The following is a 21,892-nucleotide window of genomic DNA, read 5'->3' on the forward strand; positions in this document are numbered from 1 at the left end:
CCACTTAAAAAACATTAACAAAGACATAATCTTAATACACTACAGTCTACAATATTTTTTCTGAGGTCTTGGCTGATTTCTTTAGATTTTCCCATGATGTCAAGAAAAGAGGCACTGAGTTTGAATGTAGGCCTTGAAATATATCCTCAGGTACACCTCCAATTGACTCAAATGATGTCAATTAGCCTATCAGAAGCTTCTAAAGCCATGGAATTTTCCAAGCTGTTTAAAGGCACAGTCAACTTAGTGTATGTAAACTTCTGACCCACTGGAATTGTGATACAGTGAATTATAAGTGAAATTATCTGTCTGTAAACAATAGTTGGAAAAATTACTTGTGTCATGCACAAAGTAGATGTTAACCAACTTGCCAAAACTATAGTTTGTTAACAAGGGGTGCCTTATAAGGATCCGACGGCGAGCGAGTAATCTGCCTCTTCCATCAATCCTATTAGCCAATGTTCAGGCAATCAAATAAATTAGATGACCTAATATTATGCTTATCCTACCAACGGGACATTAAAAACTGTAATATCTTATGTTTCACCGAGTCGTGGCTGAACGACGACATGGACAACATATCGGCAGGATAGAACGGCTGACTCCGGTAAGACAAGGGGTGGCGGTCTGTGTATATTTGTAAACAACAGCTGGTGCACAAAATCAAATACTAAGGAAGTCTTGAGGTTTTGCTCTCCTGAGGTAGAGTATCTTATGATAAGCCTCCCGAGTGGCGCAGTGGTCTAAGGCACTGCATCGCAGTGCTAGTTGTGCCACTAGAGATCCTGGTTCGAATCCAGGCTCTGCCGGCCGGGACCGGGAGACCTATGGGGCGTTGCGTAATTGGCCCTGCGTGATCCAGGGTAGGGGAGGGAATGGCCGGCAGGGATGTAGCTCAGTTGGTAGAGCATGGCGTTTGCAACGCCAGGGTTGTGGGTTCAATTCCCACGGGGGGCCAGTGTGAAAAATAATGTATGCACTCACTAACTGTAAGTCGCTCTGGATAAGAGCGTCTGCTAAATGACGTAAATAAGCTGTAGACCACACTATTTACCAAGAGAGTTTTCATCTATATTTTTCATAGCTGTCTATTTACCACCACAAACCAATGCTGGCATTAAGATTGCACTCAATGAGCTGTATAAGGCCATAACTAAACAGGAAAATGCTCATCCAGAGGCAGCGCTCCTAGTGGCCGGGGACTTTAATGCAGGGAAACTTAAATCCATTCTACCTCATTTCTACCAGCATGTTAAATGAGCAACCAGAGGGAAAAAAACTCTAGACCACCTTTACTCCACACACAGAGAAGCATACAAAGCTCTCCCTCGCCCTCCATTTGGCAAATCTGACCATAACTCTATCCTCCTGATTCCTGCTCATAAGCAAAAACTAAAGCAGGAAGAACTGAGCTAGGGTAGAGCTGGGTAGAGCTGCCGCTTTCAAGGAGCGGGACTCTAACCCGGATGCTTATAAGAAATCCAGCTATGCCCTCCGACGAACCATCAACCAGGCAAAGAGTCAATACAGGACTAAGATTGAATCGTACTATACCGGCTCTGACGCTCGTCGGATGTGGCAGGGCTTGCAAACTATTACAGACTACAAAGGGAAGCACAGCCGTGAGCTGCCCAGTGACACAAGCCTACCAGACGAGCTAAACCATTTCTATACTTGCTTCGAGACAAGCAACACTGAAGCATGCATGAGAGACCTGCTGTTCCGGATGACTATGTGATCACGCTCTCCGTAGCCGATTAGACTTTTAAGCAGGTTAACATTCACAAGGCCGCAGGGCCAGACGGATTACCAGGACGTGTACTCCGAGCATGTGCTGACCAACTGGCAAGTGTCTTCACTGACATTTTCAACATGTCCCTGACTGAGTCTGTAATACCAACATGTTTCAAGCAGACCACCATAGTCCCCGTGCCACTAAGATAACCTACCTAAATGACAGGCACGACTCCAACACCATCATTAAGTTTGCCGATGACACAACAGTGGTAGGCCTGATCACCGACAACGATGAGACAGCCTATAGGGAGGAGGTCAGAGACCTGGCCGTGTGGTGCCAGGATAACAACCTCTCCCTCAACGTGACCAAGACAAAGGAGATGATTGTGGACTACAGGAAAAAAAAGAGGACTGAGCACGCCCCCATTCTCATCGACGGGACTGTAGTTGAACAGGTTGAGAGCTTCAAGTTTCTTGGTGTCCACATCACCAACGAACTATCATGGTCCAAACACACCAAGACAGTCATGAAGAGGGCACGACAAAGCCTCCTCCCCCTCAGGAGACTGAAAAGATTTGGCATGGGTCCTCAGATCCTCAAAAAGTTATACAGCTGCACCATCGTGAGCATCCTGACTGGTTGCATCACCGCCTGGTATGGCAACTGCTGCGTACGGCCCAGTACATCACTGGGGCCAAGCTTCCTGTCATCCAGGACCTCTATACTAGGCGGTGTCAGAGGAAGGCCCACAAAATTGTCAAAGACTCCAGCCACCCTAGTCATAGACTGTTCTCTCTACTACTGCACGGCAAGCGGTACCGGAGCGCCAAGTCTAGGTCCAAAAGGCTTCTCAACAGCTTCTACCCCCAAGCCATAAGACTCCTGAACAGCTAATCATGGCTACCCAGACTACTTGCACTGCCCCCCCACCCCTACCCCATCTTTTTACGCTGCTGCTACTCTGTTAATTATTTATGCATAGTCACTTTAACTCTACCCACATGTACATATTACCTCAATTACCTCAACTAGCCGGTGCCCCCACACATTGACTCTGCACCGGTACCCCCCTACTGTTATTTTATTTTACTTCTGCTCTTTTTTTCTCAACACTTTTTTGTTATTGTTTTATTTTACTTTTTTATAAAAAAATAAATGCATTGTTGGTTAAGGGCTGTAAGTAAGCATTTCACGGTAATGTCTACACCTGTTGTATTCGGCGCATGTGGCAAATAAAATTTTATTTTATTTTATTTTATTTAACAAGACATTTGTGGAGTGGTTGAAAAAACGAGTTTTAATGACTCCAACCTAAGTGTATGTATACTTCCGACATCAACTGTATTATAGGGTATTGTTTTTGTGTATTTGTATGATAACTTCACAAAAGGAATTTCCATGTAAATGGGAAGAAAGCATATCATATAGTATAAGGATGTAGAACATTTATCCCCTGGCCTCTGCCTCACATAGCGCACACTGTTGTGCAGACGGTGTGTGAAAGACACTGGGTGAGATGTCATGATCCACTGATTAAGTTCATCAAGGAAGTAGCAGGTAAGGTTATACACAGTATACAAAACATTAAGAACACCTTCCTAATATTGAGTTGCACCCCCTCTTTTGCCCTCAAAACAGCCTCAATTCATCAGGGCATGGATTCTACAATGTGTTGAAAGCCTTCCACAGGGATGCTGGCCCATGTTGACTCCAATGCTTCCCACAGTTGTGTCAATTTGGCCGGATGTCTTTTGGTTGGTGGACCATTCTTGATACACACAGGAAACTGTTAACGTGAAAAACCCAGCAGCGTTGCAGTTCTTGATATAAACCGGTGCGCCTGGCACCCACTACCATACCCTGTTCAAAGGCACTTCAATATTTTGTCTTGCCCATTCACCCCCTGAATGGCACACACACAATCCATGTTTCAATTGTCTCAAGGCTTAGAAATCCTTCTTTAACCTGTCTCCTCCCCTTCATGAATAAGGGATCATAGCTTTCACCTGATTTCACCAGGTCAGTCTATGTCATGGAAAGAGCAGGTGTTCATAATGTTTTGTGTACTCCGTGTATGTACAAGTCATACATCTTTATCTGTAAAGTCATAAAACGTCAACTCTTAATCAGTTTGTTATTTATAGGGCAATCTGGACAACGAGGTGTTACCCTCTACTTTGAGATATGCTCCAGTAAACGCTAATAAAACAATAAGGACTAGCAACAAACTGACATATTTAATGTTTTTCAAATCATTTAAATCACATTTAACCATGCCTTTCTTTATACAAGGACTTGAGAGTGACAGTCTAAACTTTATTTGAAGTAATGAATATGAGGTTAAACTTATTTCAACTGACTATTGTCTGTACATTTCAGCAGGGACAACATACATAAAAAATTTAGCATGACCTATTGATTATTAAGGTCCTTCTACACTTACTAATAGATATGTTAATACATTTGTTAAAATAACTCTGGGATCAAAGTAACGTCATATGTTATGTAGTCTTATGTACGTCTGTCTTATTCAGTTATCACCAAAGGGGTGCTTTTGTCAAAATACTTACAGTTATACTCAATCACTTTTAGAGAAGTAAAAAGCAAAACTATACCTCACATATCAGTACATACGAGCATTACTTACATTGTTAATGAGTTTATTTCAACAACAAAAAAAGTATCCACAAAACAGTGGATATACTGTAGTAAAAGTGTTTTGAGCAACTGCCTCCCATCCACTGTTATGGGTAACCAGTACAGTGATATAAGTACCACACATTCAAACACTGAAGATAGAAGTTGACCCTAACCACAGATGTAGGATCAGGGTGTTCATCACCCAGTAGGTGGATAAAATGCCTCTGATCTAGGACCAGCAAGTAAGGGCAACTTCTACCAACTCCATTCAAAACTCAAGTATTTTAATCAGGGAGAGACCACCATCCATGAAGGAAGGAGACTTTCCCCATCAAAGCAAGTAACATTTGGAGGCAGTGATTGAGGATGTAAAAGAGGTCAAGTCTTCCTGGAACGTCTATACAGTGCTATGAAAAAGTATTTGCCCCCTTTCTAATTTTCTCTACTTTTGCATATTTGTGATACTGAATGTTATCAGATCTTCAACCAAAACCTACTATTAGATAAAGTGAACATAAGTGAACAAATAACACAACAATTACATATTTATTTCATAAACAAAGTTCTTACTGTGGAATGCAGAGTTTGGTTTTCGCCAGGCATTACTGGAACCATGTCATCCAAAAAGTTATACTTTTGAATAATCTGTCCATAGAACGTTCTTCCAAGAGTCTTGATGATCATCCAGGTGCTTTTTGGCAAACTTGAGTCAACTTTTTGGACAAGATGGGTCCCATTATGCCTGGCGAAAACCAAACTCTGCATTCCACAGTAAGAACATCATACCAAAGGTCAAGCATGGTGGTGGTGGTGTGATGGTTTGGGGATGCTTTGCTGCCTCAGGACCTGGACGACTTGCCTTATAGAAGGAACCATGAATTCTGCTCTGTATCAGAGAATTCTACAGGAGAATGTCAGACCATCCGTCTGTGAGCTGAAGCTGAAGCGCAGCTGGGTCATGCAGCAAGACAATGATCCAAAACACACAATCAAGTCTACATGAAAATTGCTAAAAAGCAACAAATTGGAAGTTTTGGAATGGCCTAGTCAAAGTCCAGACCTAATCCCAATTGAAATGTTGTGGCAGGACTTGAAACGAGCAGTTCATGCTTGAAAACCCACACGTCACTGAGTTAAAGCAGTTCTTTATGGAAGAGTGGGCCAAAATTCCTCCACAGCGACGTGAGAGACTGATCAACAACTACAGGAAGCATTTGGTTGGAGTCATTGTAGCTAAAGGTGGCACAACCAGTTATTGAGTGTAAGGGGGCAATTACTTTTTCACACAGGGGAATTGGATGTTGCATAACTTTGTTTATGAAATAAATATGTAATTGTTGTGTTATTTGTTCACTTATGTTCCCTTTATCTAATATTAGGTTTTGGTTGAAGATCTGATAACATTCAGTATCACAAATATGCAAAAGTAGAGAAAATTAGAAAGGGGGCAAATACTTTTTCATAGCACTGTACATGGCAGGGGAAGCAAGTCCAGTGCTTGCTCAGCACAATGACACCTGTTATACTACAGTGCTGTGATTTCATCTTGGTCACTAGTGTCAGCCTTGAGTTTGGAGAGGGCAGCATGGATCCTGAACTGGGTGCGTGACTCCATGGAGTACTCCTTGTAGTTATTTCTGAGGGAACAGAACAAAGTGGATAGGAATCATGAGTAAGACATAGTAACGGGGTAACGTTGTGTGTGTGCTATATACAGTGAGCTCCAAAAGGTATTGGGACAGTGACATTCTTTGTTTTTTTGGCTCTGTACTCCAGCACTTTGGATTTGAAATTATACAGGTTAAAGTGCAGACTGTCAACTGACAGTCTGGACTTTTAACCTCATAGTCATTGTATAATTTCAAATCCAAAGTGCTGGAGTACAGAGACAAAATAACAAAACATTTCACTGTTCCAGTACTTTTGGAGCTCACTGTATCTTCCAGCCCTCACCAATCCTGGTCCTGTAGAGCAAAATAGTGTGCAGGCTTTTGTTCCAGTCTAGCCTCAATACAACCAATTAAAATCAAATTGTATATTTGTCACACGCCCCGAATACAACAGGTGTAGACCTTACCGTGTAATGCTTACTTACAAGCCGTTAACCAACAATGCAGTTTTTAGAAAAATATGAGTTAAGGAAAAATATTTACATAATAAACAAAAGTAAAAAATAAGAACAAAAATAAAATAACGAGGCTATATGCAGGGGGTACCGGTACCGAGTCAATGTGCGGGGGTACAGGTTAGTCGAGGTAATATGTACATGTAGGTAGGGGTAAAGTGACTATGCATAGATAATAGATAATAAACAGTGAGTAGCAGAAGCATAAAAAATCCATGCAAATAGTCCGGGTAGCCATTTGATTAGCTGTTCAGCAGTCATATGGCTTGGGGGTAGAAGCTGTTCAGAAGCCTTTTGGACCTAGACTTGGTGCTCCGGTACTGCTTGCCGTGCTGTAGCAGAGAGAACAGTCTATGACTAGTGTGGCTGGAGTCTTTGGCAATTTTTAGGGCCTTCCTCTGACACTGCCTGGTATAGTGTGAACTGGATGGCAGGAAGTTTAGCCCCAGTGATGTACTGGGCCGTACGCACTACCCCATGTAGCGCCTTGCGGTCGGAGCTCGAGCAGTTGCCATACAAGGCGGTGATGCAACCAGTCAGGATGCTCTCGATGGTGCAGCTGTAGAACTTTGAGGATCTAAGGACCCATGCCAAATATTTTCAGTCTCCTGAGGGGGAATAGAAGTTGTCGTGGCCTCTTCACAACTGTCTTGGTGTGTTTGGACCATGATAGTTTAATGGTGATGTGGACACCAAGGAACTTGAACCTCTCAACCTGCTCCACTACAGCCCAGTCAATGAGAATGGGGGCGTGCTCGGCTCTCCTTTTCCTGTAGTCCACGATCATCTCCTTTGTCTTGATCACGTTGAGGGAGAGGTTGTTGTCCTGGCACCCACTTCCAGGTCTCTGACCTCCTCCCTATAGGCTGTCTCATCGTTGTCAGTGATCAGGCCTACCACCATTGTGTCGTCTGCAAACTTAATGATGGTGTTAGAGTCGTGCTTGGCCACGCAGTCATGGGTGAATAGGGAGTACATGAGGGGACTAAGCACGCACCCCCGTGTTGAGGATCAGTGTTGAGTGCAATAGAGATTGCTTCATCTGTGGATCTGTTGGGGCGATATGCAAATTGGAGTGGGTCTAGGGTTTCTGGGATGATGGTGTTGATGTGAGCCATGCCTTTCAAAGCACTTCATGGCTACAGATGTGAGTGCTACGGGTCGGTAGTCATTTAGGCAGGTTACCTTGGTGTTCTTGGGCACAGGGACTATGGTGGTCTGGTTGAAACATGTAGGTATTAGAGACTGCCAGGGAGACTATGGTGGTCTGCTTGAAACATGTTGGTATTACAGACTCAGTCAGGAACATGTTGAAAATGTCAGTGAAGACACTTGCCAGTTGGTCAGCGCATGCACGGAGTACACGTCCTGGTAATCCGTCTTGCCTTGCAGCCTTGTGAGAATGTTGACCGGTTTAAAGGTCTTACTCACATCGGCTATGGTGAGCGTGATCACACAGTCATCCGGAACAGTTGGTGCTCTCCTGCATGCTAAGTGTTGCTTGCCTCGAAGTGTGCATAGGAGTCATTTAGCTCGTCTGGTAGGCTTGTGTCACTGGGCAGCTCGTGGTTGGGCTTCCCTTTGTAGTCCGTAATAGTTTGCAAGCCCTGCCACATCCGACGAGCATCGGAGCCGGTGTAGTAGGATTCAATCTTAGTCCTGTATTGGCGCTTTGCCTGTTTGATGGTTCGTCGGAGGGCATAGCGGGATTTCTTATAAGCATCCGGGTTTGAGTCCCGCTCCTTGAAAGCGGCAGTTCTACCCTTTAGCTCAGTGCAGATGTTGCCTGTAATCCATGGCTTCTGGTTGGGGCATGTACATACGGTCACTGTGGGGACAACGTCATTGATGAAGCCGGTGACTGATGTGGTATACTCCTCAATTCCAACATATTCCAGTCTATGTTAGCAAAACAGTCCTGCAGCTAAGCATCTGTGTCATCTGACCGTATTGAGCGAGTCAATGGTACTTCCTGCTTTAGTTTTTGCTTGTAAGCAGGAATCAGGATAGGATTATGGTCAGATTTTCCAAATGGAGGGCAAGGGAGCGCTTTCTACACATCTCTTTGTGTGGAGTAAAGGTGGTCTAGTTTTTTTCCTTCGTTGCACATGTAACATACTGGGAGAAATGAGGTCAAACGGATTTAAGTTCCCCTGCATTAAAGTCTCCGGCCACTAGGAGCGCCGCCTCTGGATGAGCATTTTCTTGTTTGCTTATGGCTTTATACAGCTCGTTGAGTGCGGTCTTAGTGCCAGCATCGGTTTGTGGTGGTAAATAGACAGCTACGAAAAATATAAACTCCCCTTTTCAGGACCCTGTCTTTCAAAGATAATTTGTAAAAATCAAAATAACTTCACAGATCTTCATTGTAAAGGGTTTAAACACTGTCTCCCATGCTTGTTCAATGAACCATAAACAATTAATGAACATGCACCTGTGGAACGGTCGTTAAGACACTAAAATCTTACAGACAGTAAGCAATTAAGGTCACAGTTATGAAAACTTAGGACACTAAAGAGGCCTTTCTACTGACTCTGAAAAACACCAAAAGAAAGATGCCCAGGGTCCCTGCTCATCTGCATGAACGTGCCTTAGGCATGCTGCAAGGAGGCATGAGGACTGTAGATGTGGCCAGGGCAATAAATTGCAATGTCCGTACTGTGAGATGCCTAAAACAGCACTACAGGAGACAGGACGGACAGCTGATCATCCACGCAGCGGCAGAACACGTATAACACCTGCACAGGATCGGTACATCCGAACATCACACCTGCGGGACAGGTACAGGGTGGCAACAACAACTGCCCGAGTTACACCAGGAACGCACAATCCCTCCATCAGTGCTCAGACTGTCCGCAATAGGCTGAGAGAGGCTGGACTGAGGGCTTGTAGGCCTGTTGTCAGGTCCTCACCAGACATCAACAACGTCGCCTACGGGCACAAACCCACCGTCGCTGGACCAGACAGGACTGGTGTGATGGTCAGATTCACGTTTATCGTCGAAGGAATGAGCGTTACACAGAGGCCTGTACTCTGGAGCGGGATCGATTTGGAGGTGGAAGGTCCGTCATGGTCTGGGGCGGTGTGTCACAGCATCATCGGACTGAGCTTGTTGTCATTGCAGGCAATCTCAACACTATGCGTTACAGGGAAGACATCCTCCTCCCTCATGTGGTACCCTTCCTGCAGGCTCATGCTGACATGACCCTCCAGCATGACAATGCCACCAGCCATACTGCTCGTTCTGTGCGTGATTTCCTGCAAGACAGAAATGTCAGTGTTCTGCCATGGCCTGCGAAGAGCCCGGATCTCAATCCCATTGATCAAATCAAATCAAATTTTATTGGTCACATGTGCCGAATACAACAGGTGCAGACATTACAGTGAAATGCTTACTTACAGCCCTTAACCAACAGTGCATTTATTTTAAACAAAAAAAGTAAAAATAAAACAACAACAAAAAAAGTGTTGAGAAAAAAAAGAGCAGAAGTAAAATAAAGTGACAGTAGGGAGGCTATATATACAGGGGGGTACCGTTGCAGAGTCAATGTGCGGGGGCACCGGCTAGTTGAGATAGTTGAGGTAATATGTACATGTGGGTAGAGTTAAAGTGACTATGCATAAATACTTAACAGAGTAGCAGCAGCGTAAAAGGATGGGGTGGGGGGGCAGTGCAAATAGTCCGGGTAGCCATGATTAGCTGTTCAGGAGTCTTATGGCTTGGGGGTAGAAGCTGTTGAGAAGTCTTTTGGACCTAGACTTGGCACTCCGGTACCGCTTGCCGTGCGGTAGCAGAGAGAACAGTCTATGACTAGGGTGGCTGGAGTCTTTGACAATTTTGAGGGCCTTCCTCTGACACCGCCTGGTATAGAGGTCCTGGATGGCAGGAAGCTTTGCCCCAGTGATGTACTGGGCCGTACGCACTACCCTCTGTAGTGCCTTGCGGTCGGAGGCCAAGCAGTTGCCATACCAGGCGGTGATGCAACCAGTCAGGATGCTCTCGATGGTGCAGCTGTAGAATTTTTTGAGGATCTGAGGACCCATGCCAAATCTTTTTAGTCTCCTGAGGGGGAATAGGCTTTGTCGTGCCCTCTTCACGACTGTCTTGGTGTGTTTGGACCATGATAGTTCGTTGGTGATGTGGACACCAAGGAACTTGAAGCTCTCAACCTGTTCCACTACAGCCCCGTCGATGAGAATGGGGGCGTGCTCAGTCCTCTTTTTTTTCCTGTAGTCCACAATCATCTCCTTTGTCTTGGTCACGTTGAGGGAGAGGTTGTTGTCCTGGCACCACACGGCCAGATCTCTGACCTCCTCCCTATAGGCTGTCTCATCGTTGTCGGTGATCAGGCCTACCACTGTTGTGTCGTCGGCAAACTTAATGATGGTGTTGGAGTCGTGCCTGGCCATGCAGTCATGGGTGAACAGAGAGTACAGGAGGGGACTGAGCACGCACCCCTGAGGGGCCCCCGTGTTGAGGATCAGTGTGGCAGATGTGTTGTTACCTACCCTTACCACCTGGGGGCGGCCCGTCAGGAAGTCCAGGATCCAGTTGCAGAGGGAGGTGTTTAGTCCCAGGATCCTTAGCTTAGTGATGAGCTTAGAGGGCACTATGGTGTTGAATGCTGAGCTGTAGTCAATGAATAGCATTCTCACGTAGGTGTTCCTCTTGTCCAGGTGGGAAAGGGCAGTGTGGAGTGCAATAGAGATTGCATCATCTGTGGATCTGTTGGGGCGGTATGCAAATTGGAGTGGGTCTAGGGTTTCTGGGATAATGCTGTTGATGTGAGCCATGACCAGCCTTTCAAAGCACTTCATGGCTACAGACGTCAGTGCTACGGGTCGGTAGTCATTTAGGCAGGTTATCTTAGAGTCCTTGGGCACGGGGACTATGGTGGTCTGCTTGAAACATGTTGGTATTACAGACTCAGTCAGGGACATGTTGAAAATGTCAGTGAAGACACTTGCCAGTTGGTCAGCACATGCTCGGAGTACACGTCCTGGTAATCCGTCTGGCCCTGCGGCCTTGTGAATGTTGACCTGCTTAAAAGTCTTACTCACATCGGCTACGGAGAGCGTGATCACATAGTCATCCGGAACAGCTGGTGCTCTCATGCATGCTTCAGTGTTGCTTGCCTCGAAGCGAGCATAGAAGTGGTTTAGCTCGTCTGGTAGGTTTGTGTCACTGGGCAGTTCGCCGCTGTGCTTCCCTTTGTAGTCTGTAATAGTTTTCAAGCCCTGCCACATCCGACGAGCGTCAGAGCCAGTGTAGTACGATTCAATCTTAGACCTGTATTGACTCTTTGCCTGTTTGATGGTTCGTCGGAGGTCATAGCGGGATTTCTTATAAGCGTCCGGGTTAGAGTCCCGTTCCTTGAAAGCGGCAGCTCTACCCTTTAGCTCAGTGCGGATGTTTCCTGTAATCCATGGCTTCTGGTTGGGGTATGTACGTACGGTCACTGTGGGGACGACATCATCGATGCACTTATTGATGAAGCCAGTGACTGATGTGGTGTACTCCTCAATGCTGTCTGAAGAATCCCGGAACATGTTCCAGTCTGTGCTAGCAAAACAGTCCTGTAGCTTAGCATCTGCGTCATCTGACCACTTTTTTATTAACCGAGTCACTGGTGCTTCCTGCTTTAGTTTTTGCTTATAAGCAGGAATCAGGAGGATAGAGTTATGGTCAGATTTGCCAAATGGAGGGCGAGGGAGAGCTTTGTATGCGTCTCTGTGTGTGGAGTAAAGGTGGTCTAGAGTTTTTTTCCCCTCTGGTTGCACATTTAACATGCTGGTAGAAATTAGGTAGAACGGATTTAAGTTTCCCTGCATTAAAGTCCCCGGCCACTAGGAGCGCTGCATCTGGATGAGCGTTTTCCTGTTGATTAATGGCCTTGTACAACTCATTCAGTGCAATCTTAATGCCAGCATTGGTTTGTGGTGGTAAATAGACAGCTATGAAAAATATAGATGAAAACTCTCTTGGTAAATAGTGTGGTCTACAGCTTATCATAAGATACTCTACCTCAGGCGAGCAAAACCTCGAGACTTCCTTAGTATTTGATTTTGTGCACCAGCTGTTGTTTACAAATATACACAGACCGCCACCCCTTGTCTTACCGGAGTCAGCCGTTCTGTCCTGCCGATGTAGCGTATAGCCTGCTAGCTGAATGTTTTCATTGTCGTCGTTCAGCCACGACTCGGTGAAACATAAGATATTACAGTTTTTAATGTCCCGTTGGTAGGATAACTGTAATCTTAAGTCGTCCACTTTATTTTCAAAAGATTGAACGTTGGCTAATAGGATTGATGGAAGAGGCAGTTTACTCGCTCGCCGTCGGATCCTTACAAGGCACCCCGATCTGCGTCCCCGATATCTCCGTCTCTTCCTCACGCGAATGACGGGGATTTGGGCCTTGTCAGGTGTCTGTATGATATCCTTCGCGGCCGCCTCGTTGAAGAAAAAATCTTCGTCCAATACGAGGTGAGTAATCGCTGTCCTGATATCCAGAAGCTCTTTTTGGTTATAAGAGACAATGGCAGAAACATTATGTACAAAATAAATTACAAATAACGCGGAAAAACACACATAATAGTACAATTGGTTAGAGGGCTGTAAAACGGCAGCCATCTTCTCCGGCGCTGTTCTCAGAACCTGTTGGATCGGAGGGTGAGGGCTAGGGCCATTCCCCCCAGAAATGTCCGGGAACTTGCAGGTGCCTTGGTGGAAGAGTGGGGTAACATCTCACAGCAAGAACTGGCAAATATGGTGCAGTCCATGAGGAGGAGATGCACTGCAGTACTTAACGCAGCTGGTGGCCACACCAGACACTGACAGTTACTTTTGATTTTGATCCCCCCTTTGTTCAGGGACACATTATTCAATTTCTATTAGTCACGTCTGTGAAAATTGTTCAGTTTATGTCTCAGTTGTTGAATCTTATGTTGATACAATTATTTACATATGTTAAGTTTGCTGAAAATAAACACAGTTGACAGTGAGAGGACGTTTCTTTTTTTGCTGAGTTTAGATGAAAGCTCTCTTGGTAAATAGTGTGGTCTACAGCTTATCATGAGATACTCTACCTCAGACGAGCAAAACGTAGAGACTTCCTTAATATTTGATTTGGCGCACCAGCTGTTATTGACAAATAGACACAGACCGCCACCCCTTTTCTTACCGGAGGCAGCTGTTCTGTCTTGCCGATGCACGGAAAAACCAGCCAACTGTATATTATCCATGTCGTAGTTCAGCCATGACTCGGTGAAACATAAGATATTACAGTTTTTAATGTCCCGTTGGTAGGATAGTCTTGAACGGAGCTCATCCAGTTTATTCTCCAATGATTGCACGTTGGCCAATAGGACGGATGGTAGAGGCGGGTTACCCACTCGCCGACGAATTCTCACAAGGCACCCGGACCTGCGTCCCCTGTATCTGAGTCTTCTCTTCATACGAATGACGGGGATTTGGGCCTGGTCAGGTATCTGGAATAAATCCTTCGCGTCCGACTCGTTAAAGAAAATATCTTCATCCAGTTCGAGGTGAGTAATCGCTGTTTTCATGCCGAGCTGGAATGCAAGCCTGCTACATCCTACTACAGCTTGCAGGCTGTATTGGAACAACCAGTAAGAGGTGACTCACTTGGCCTTCACCAGTAGTTTGATGGCTTCCTCCTTGCGGCCCGTGTCCATGTACACCACACTGAGCTCCAGCAGAGCGTTGGGCACCAGGTAATGGTCAAACTTGATCTTCTTCTCACTGGAGGTTAGAGAACAGACGGCCATATCATTAACCTCTTAGTCATTTACACTGAGCATGTTCATCTATCACTGACTGTCTCTAGACATTATTCAGAATGCATTTCACTGCTATGAGGTCCTACTGTCCTTCATAGCACTGCATTGCTCAACTTGCTATGATAAAACACTAGTGTGGTTTAATCAAACAAAGAACACATTGTTTGATTAAATACCATGAAAATATTTCCTTTTGGAATGGATGAGCTTGTTAAAAAAAACATTGACACTCTGGACCTCAGGAAGAATAGCTGCTGTTTCAGCAAAAGGCTAATGGAGATCCAAATAAAACAATAAACTCGTTGTTTTATAACCTCTCAGCAAACATGATACATATGCGTCTGCATGTATTTACCATCTTGTTATACAACACACAGATCCAGGTGTGTATAAATGAAAGATACTCAGACTAAAATATTCCCTATCTCACCTGTTGTACACCTTGTTGAAGCATTCCTCTGCAGCCTGAATGTGTCCCTGGTTCTTCAGACACAGCCCCTTCAGTAGGTGGATCACACAGCGGTCATCCACTGAATACTCATTTGCTGCCAAAACAAAAAAGAACACAGATTATAAAACCATGCATTCAAAATTACTCAACACAGGCTTAAGCAGAATGTGTGTAGAATGTCTTTATCCATTCTCTTTTGGTGATATTATAAGAGTAGTTATTGCTTCATGGCCAGCTGAGAGAAGCAGGCTGGTTTGGTCCAGTCAGTCTGACTGTCTGAAACTGGTTAGCCCCAGACAGGTTGCATTACCGGGAGATTCCAGCAGGGTGCGCTCTGCCTCCACCAGTGTCTGCAGCATGCCCTCGGTCAGCTCTGGCCGCTTGCTGATCATGGAGAAGCCGTTCCACATGTACATCATCTCCTACCACAATGTAGAAAGAGAGAATACTGTCAGAACCATACAAATACAACTGACCGTTACCATTTTAGCTACAGATTTGAGTATGTCTTTATGCAGCTTTGCGTATGTGGGGTGGGGTCTTACCAGCACAGGCACTGGGAGCCTCACTGGGCAGCTAGCTTTGTAACGTCTAGCCTTGCGAATGGCAAACTTCTCTGTGGGGGGAGACTTCCCTGCTATCTTTTGCTTGAAGGTGGACACCTGTCTAAGAGAGTGGGCAAAGACAGAAAAAGAGAAGGGGCCAGGAAAGAGAGGGGTGGTCACAAAGAAGGGACTGGGGAATTTCAAGTTAGTTTTTTTGTTGTTGAGATTAGCGTTTGTTTACCTGAAGAGCTCAACCTCATCTTCCCCAAAGGGCCTAGCCTCCCCTGGAGCCAGCATGCTCAGGTAAGCAGCCTTCATGTACACATACATGGCCTGAAGGAAAGACAAGCCTCATTTCCGTCAGGACCCAGCCATACAGTAAGTACAGTTTAATAATGTCAACAGTCTGTGGTGGGGAGAAAATACTGCATTGGCTTTAAAAACCATACACTTAGTGGGCAGGTCAAAACCGTTGACTGAATTCAATTAAGAGTGTCTGCTCAAGTGGTTTTGTGTTTTCGATGAACATATGGGCGTGGGAATTGTGTCTTCCCAATTGGGTCCTAGGCTATACTCAACACTACAGCACACTCTCTTGCCTTGGACCAGCGGCTCTCATTGCTCAGTAGGTCTGCGTAGAAGTAGGCCATCCTCCACACGCACTTGTATGTGAAGCACCACATCAGCTCCCAGTAGCACATGTGGTGGAACTGCTTCCACTGCTGCTGAGCTTTGCAGCCATCCTCAAACAGCACCACCGCCTGGTAACACATCGCCATTACAGTATACACCACCAGGAAAACAGGCACACACTGACTCATTCTAGGCCTATCAATAAAAACACCACTGCTAAATATGACTGTAAAAAGGGACAGATAACACAAATAGCATCACAAAGACATTTAACTTGAGGCTCACCTCATCAATGTTCCCCTTGATCGCCTCAGCCCTACCTGCGAAGAAGAGAAATATGGCCCCCTGAAGGGAAGTGGAAAGAAACGTAAACATTCTCTGATAACCTGACAACACCATATATAATACTTTGGCAGTGGCTAGCACTTGTAAAATGACAAACTTACACAATGGTAGCTCAAGCATAAGCACCTCCTCTGACTAAATGACCTATCACATGGTCAGTGCATTACTTACCCACATTACGCCCACATTGTAAACCTATTATTTTAGATTGTGTTTGCCAAGACGTCTGCTGGTATCGGTACACATTGTGTTCCATACAGAGTTGAGTTTGCTTTGGGCTGGGTGAGAGCCTGGGGAGGAGGAGTGTCACTCACCTGTGGGTAGCGGAGCCGGAAAGGCTTCAGCAGCTTCTCAGCATCAGCCACGTCCCCCTCACCCGTCCCTGTAGAGTGATAAAGAAATGAAAACACAGAAACCCACAAACACAGTCTACCCTCTCTCTCTTCAGCTCTCTCACACACACGTGTATGTTATACATAAATTATGTTGTAATGTATTTCTGTCATGTCCGGACAGCCAAGTCAGTTGTGATCTCCATTCACTTCCTGGTTGTGAGGAGTAGAGTACCGAGTATGAAGGTGAGGAAGGTGTAGTAACAGAGCAACAGCAGAGCACACAGCATGGAGCGCAGGTTGTGTGTAGTGGCACCATCATTCAGCTGGGACAGACCATACTCCTGCACACAAGAACATACAGTATATGCTGAGGGAGAGAGAAACAGAGACAACCTGTAAAGCAGGGCTGCCCAACGCTGTTCCTGTTGAGCTACCGACCTGTAGGTTATCTAGCAGACCTGATTCTAATAATTACCTGCCTGATAAGGTGAATAATGGTAATTACAACTGGGGGAAAAACTACAGCAGGCTAGCTCTCCAGGAACAAGGTTGGGCCGCCCTGCTGTAAACCAATCACTTTCTATATACAAGATAGAGTGAGCAACTATACCTTGTCTCCAGAGAAGCCAGCAAACTCTAAAACTTTGAGTAACCGAGGTGGGAACATGGAGAGAGTCTGTGGAAGACAGTACAGAACCCTGTGATACAGCATAAGGTCTGACTGACACGTGGTAAAACACGTAATGATCTAACAAATGGGCCATTAATGGAATATGGGGATGCTTGTGGGACATACCAAGTTGAATGCTCCGATCCCAAAAGACACCCCTCCCTCTAAGTGAATGTGGTTGGGTCCTTGGAGAGAGCTGTTAGACTGTATGAAGGTGTGCAGCTCCCTGTGTCATAAAAAGCAATTATGTCATTCATAGTCTAACATGATTATACATAATGATATAATAGGGTGTAATAATGCGGGATTATTACACAATAAAAACACATCTAACTGACTGATAACTACAGACACTTACCAGAGAAAATGGCCATTATTGTTTTAACAACTGAACAGTGTGTTATTGTAATAGCAGTGCATAATTTGGTAAATATAATTATTGATTCCCTCTGTTGATTCACAATTACACTGTATAATGTTAGAACCATTTTTGCCCTTTCTCCTGCAAACTTACTTGTAAATCAGGTAACTGTTGCGTACTTTGATTCCTCCTTTGATAAAACTCACCATGTTCTCATCCTTGAGGAAGAGGGAAAATAAAACAGATTTTAACAAAAGGTGTCAACTGGTGAGACAGTAATGTACTGTATCCACAAATGAATGGGAGGACAGGGGAAACCTGTTGGATCACGCTTTAAACTATGCACACAGACTCAAAACACCACGAAGCAGGAAGGCAAACTACAATGTGTTTCATCGACCAATATCTAAATCAGTTGGATACAGTTATCATACATACAGGTAACGGCCAACATAAAGGAAACACCAGCATAAAGTGTCTTAATAGGGCGTTGGGCCACCACGAGCTGCCAGAACAGCTTCAATGCGTCTTGGCATAGATTCTACAAGTGTTTGGAACTCTATTGGAGGAATAAGACATTCTTCCACTAGAAAATCCGTAATTTTGTGTTTTGTTGATGGTGGTGGAAAATGCTGTCTCAAGCACTGCTCCAGAATCTCCCAAAAGTGTTCAATTGGGTTGAGATCTGGTGACTGAGACAGACACACACACACCCTTTAAACCCCCTATGCTCCTTCAAGACCCCTCTTTCAAAGTAACTGATCTCTTCTTCTAGCCATAGTATCCAAAATAATGGGCAACTAGGCATGTTTATACATTATCCTAAGCATGATGGGATGTTAATTGCTTAATTGACTCAGAAAACCACACCTGTGTGGAAGCACCTGCTTTCAATAAACTTTGTATCTCTCATTTACTCAAGTGTTTCCTTTATTTTGGCAGTTACCTGTGCATCAATGCTAAAACGAAACATCAGCATTATGTCATTAACCAGGATCAGTAAGATTTAGAATTGAGGACAGGAGGACCTGTCTTACCTGTAGGAAGGTGAGAGCTGCCCTTTGGAGCAAGCATTCAGCATAACACGCTTCAGCATGGAGAGCTTGGAGCTGTTCTGCAAACCCGCACACAAACGGTCAGTGGCTATTTGAAATCTGCCATAATAATAGGCTGAGGCCCAATTAGAAAAGCCCTTTACCTTCAGTTAGACGCTCTCCAGGTGATTTACTGATATTACTAGGGGACTTTCGTCGAAACCTAAGAAGAAATTAGACAAACTATGAGCCTAACACAATATATATATCATTGAGCAATGCATGTTTCTCATGTTAGTCACATGGGCATTCATATGGAACAACATAACACATGACAGCCTTTCGACCACCTCCAGCAATCTCAAGTGACCTTGCTTGCTGTAGGCCAGAGGTGTCAAACTCATTCCATGGAGGGCCTAGTGTTTGCAGGTAGAACAGAAAACTAACAGGCTCCGGACCTCATAGGGTAAGAGCTGAGTACCCCTGCTGTACACCATCAAGAGCCGCTCTGGCCATGCAAACACAGGCAAATTCCAGCACGGGCGCAAAGAGACCTGGTTGCCATGTAAATGCTCTCATTTGCCTGCAGGCTGATGGAAAGGGGAATAATAGCCTTAGTGGCATATTAGGTCTAACTGTTAGAGGCCAGACCAGACCAACTGTCTGAATATTCCAGGATGTCCCTCTATTGGGCTCCCGAGTGGCGCAGCGATCTAAGGCACTGCATCTCAGTGCTTGAGGCGTCACTACAGACCCCCTGGTTCAATTCCAGGCTGTATCACAACCGGCCGTGATTGGGAGTCCCATAGGGCGGCGCACAATTGGCCCAGCGTCGTCCGGGTTTGGCCGTCATTGTAAATAAGAATTTGTTCTTAACTGACTTGCCTAGTTAAATAAAAAATATATAAAATATTGACCTTTTGTGGATGTTGCTTGTGCCTATAATATGAACTAATGTGTAAAAGAGGACATGAAACAGATGACAGTGTCCATGTACAGTAGCATCCTCACCTCTGGCAGACCTCCTGGGCACTCTTCATGGTGTTGCCTGCATTGACGATGTCATCCTGCTGGAAGGTCATCATAGCCTGCATCTCCAGCACAGTGGCGTAGATCAGAGCATGGTACATACTCTCCTTTACCCTTCAACGCAACACACACAACATCATCATCATACACACCCCACTGACAACAATCAGAAAATAGCAAGTATTTACCTTCCAGCTAACTTTTTAATTTCCTTTAGAAATAAATATGTGGCTTGCTTCCAATATAGGGATTGGCTTCACCCATTGGTAATGAGGAAAGACATACAGTAGCCAACAGTAAACACCTCTAATTATTTTTCTATCTTCCTCTATCTCTTCCATTTCACTACAGCTTGTGTGTGTGTGTATGGTGTTCATTTTCCAGGGCCACTGTTCTGCCCGTTGAGCCATGGGCGTCAGCTTCAGTAAACACTCCATATCCTGGAGAAGTGACAGGGCCTGATGCCTTGGGTAGTAGGAAGTGCAACACTACACTGTTCACTGCACTACACCACAATACCAAGTCACACCTCAACAGTGCTGATGTTGCACTAAGTTACACACCACTCAATGACAAAAGGCTAAAGGCTGCACAAATATGCCTCAAGACACCCTGTACACACTAACTGGCCAATGGAGAGTTTGAAGCCCACTTTAGTCCAGTGAGAGTTGCACTGTTACCGTGGCCGCAGTTTGTCCAGGCTCTCACTGAAGTGGTTGTTGAGGAAGAGGTCCAGGGCCTCCATACACTCCTCAAGGCACGCCTGCAGGGTCATCTGTGAGGAGCTGCACACACACACACTACAATGGTTACACGGACAGTAAGTATCAGCTTTATTATTGTCTCTCTTCCAGAGAGAGAAAGAAAAAGTGTAATGGAAGGGCTCTAAAGCCCATAGGTAAGGTAAGTTGCCTGCAACAGTGTCAATACACACATGCACAAGCACCCCCCTGTTCACAGCAGTCTGCACACACCGCTCATAGTGTCTTACCTTGATTACTGCACTGTTAGGTTTAGAGCTTGCAAGAAAGGCATTTCATTGTACTTGTGCACATAACATTAAAACCTGGCACGGTTGGATCCAAAGCTTTCTGGTGCACAGTAAAAATAAGAAAAATTAAAAATATCCTTTTGGCCAAGCTAGTCCTGTCAAAATCCTCTAATGTACGCATTTATTTAGAGTCAGAACTCTTAGAAATCAGCTGCAAGATGATCTAAGAAAACTAGCATTCTTGTATGACTTTTGTTGAATTATTTGATTAAACATGAATCGGATGTACTCTCTCCAAAATAATATATTATTAAACTACCATCCTGATTCTGTCCATCTTAATGTCAACACAAAACCAATGTAGAGTAAAATAAATTAAATATCCCAAATAACTTCCAAATAAAGTAATGCAACTAAGTACTTCATCAGTAAGTACTTGTCTTGATTTCTAAAAAAAATATCCGCGTATTTACATTAATTAAATTGATGTTGAATAACTATATAAACCGAACAACCAAGAGAAAATTGTTCAGTGCAGTAGGCCAAGCTGTCTCGATGTTGAAACTTACTTCGCTGCCGCAGGTGCATCTTTCCCATTGGACATTTTTTCTTTCGGGCACTCTGCCCAAAACACCTGTCTAAAAGTAGCCTACTCAGAAGGGTTTGAGGAAAAACATTAACTAGCAAATTGTTTTAATAACAAGCTGGGTGGAGGGTTGATAGATTCCGCTTCAGAACAGAAGTTGAATTGAGTTGTGGAATCTTGTTGGGATTGTAATTTGAGGAGGAGAGTTGCAGAGGCGTCAAGTGCTCGAATGCGGTGTGTGGAAAAGAAGCGAGGACTGGATTGACTCCTCCTTCAACATCAGCAGGCTCAATAGGTCATGTCTGGAAGGGATACTGCTTTTGTCAAATTGACGTCAAAAGTCTTCTTTTTTTTGGGGGGGGGGGGGGGTGTATAATATGGCCAAGGCCCATTGTGTCCAATTTATGCACATCTTGGCAAACTAATAGGATAAGAAACTGCAGTTTTCCAACAGCCTACATTTTATATTAAGTAATTCATTCGGGATTATATTATGTGTGTGTGTGTGTGTGTGTGTGTTTGAAAAGGTCACACGCCAAGCCTCTCTTATATCTGACCCTTTACATATTAACATTGTTCTGTAAACTGTATAACTATAAGTCGCTCTGG

At 44.7% G+C, this 21,892-nt stretch overlaps 1 protein-coding gene across 1 annotated transcript; it reads right to left on the reverse strand.

Annotated features, from left to right (window-relative positions):
* Positions 1-5,903: 5,903 nt before the first annotated feature.
* Positions 5,904-21,301, reverse strand: LOC311101482 (tetratricopeptide repeat protein 39A-like; the record flags this gene model as incomplete). Its single annotated transcript, XM_084142635.1, has 18 exons — positions 5,904-6,015; positions 14,149-14,265; positions 14,734-14,848; positions 15,065-15,176; positions 15,300-15,420; positions 15,541-15,632; positions 15,899-16,060; positions 16,218-16,277; positions 16,592-16,659; positions 16,845-16,953; positions 17,223-17,288; positions 17,409-17,508; positions 17,797-17,861; positions 18,681-18,757; positions 18,842-18,900; positions 19,689-19,820; positions 20,387-20,491; positions 21,267-21,301. The coding sequence occupies 18 exons, from the start codon at positions 21,299-21,301 to the stop codon at positions 5,904-5,906; spliced, it is 1,707 nt and encodes a 568-aa protein (XP_083998761.1).
* Positions 21,302-21,892: the final 591 nt, after the last annotated feature.

The sequence above is a fragment of the Coregonus lavaretus genome (genome assembly GCF_964263955.1).
Source record: "Coregonus lavaretus genome assembly, chromosome: 2".
NCBI classification, from domain to species: domain Eukaryota; kingdom Metazoa; phylum Chordata; class Actinopteri; order Salmoniformes; family Salmonidae; genus Coregonus; species Coregonus lavaretus.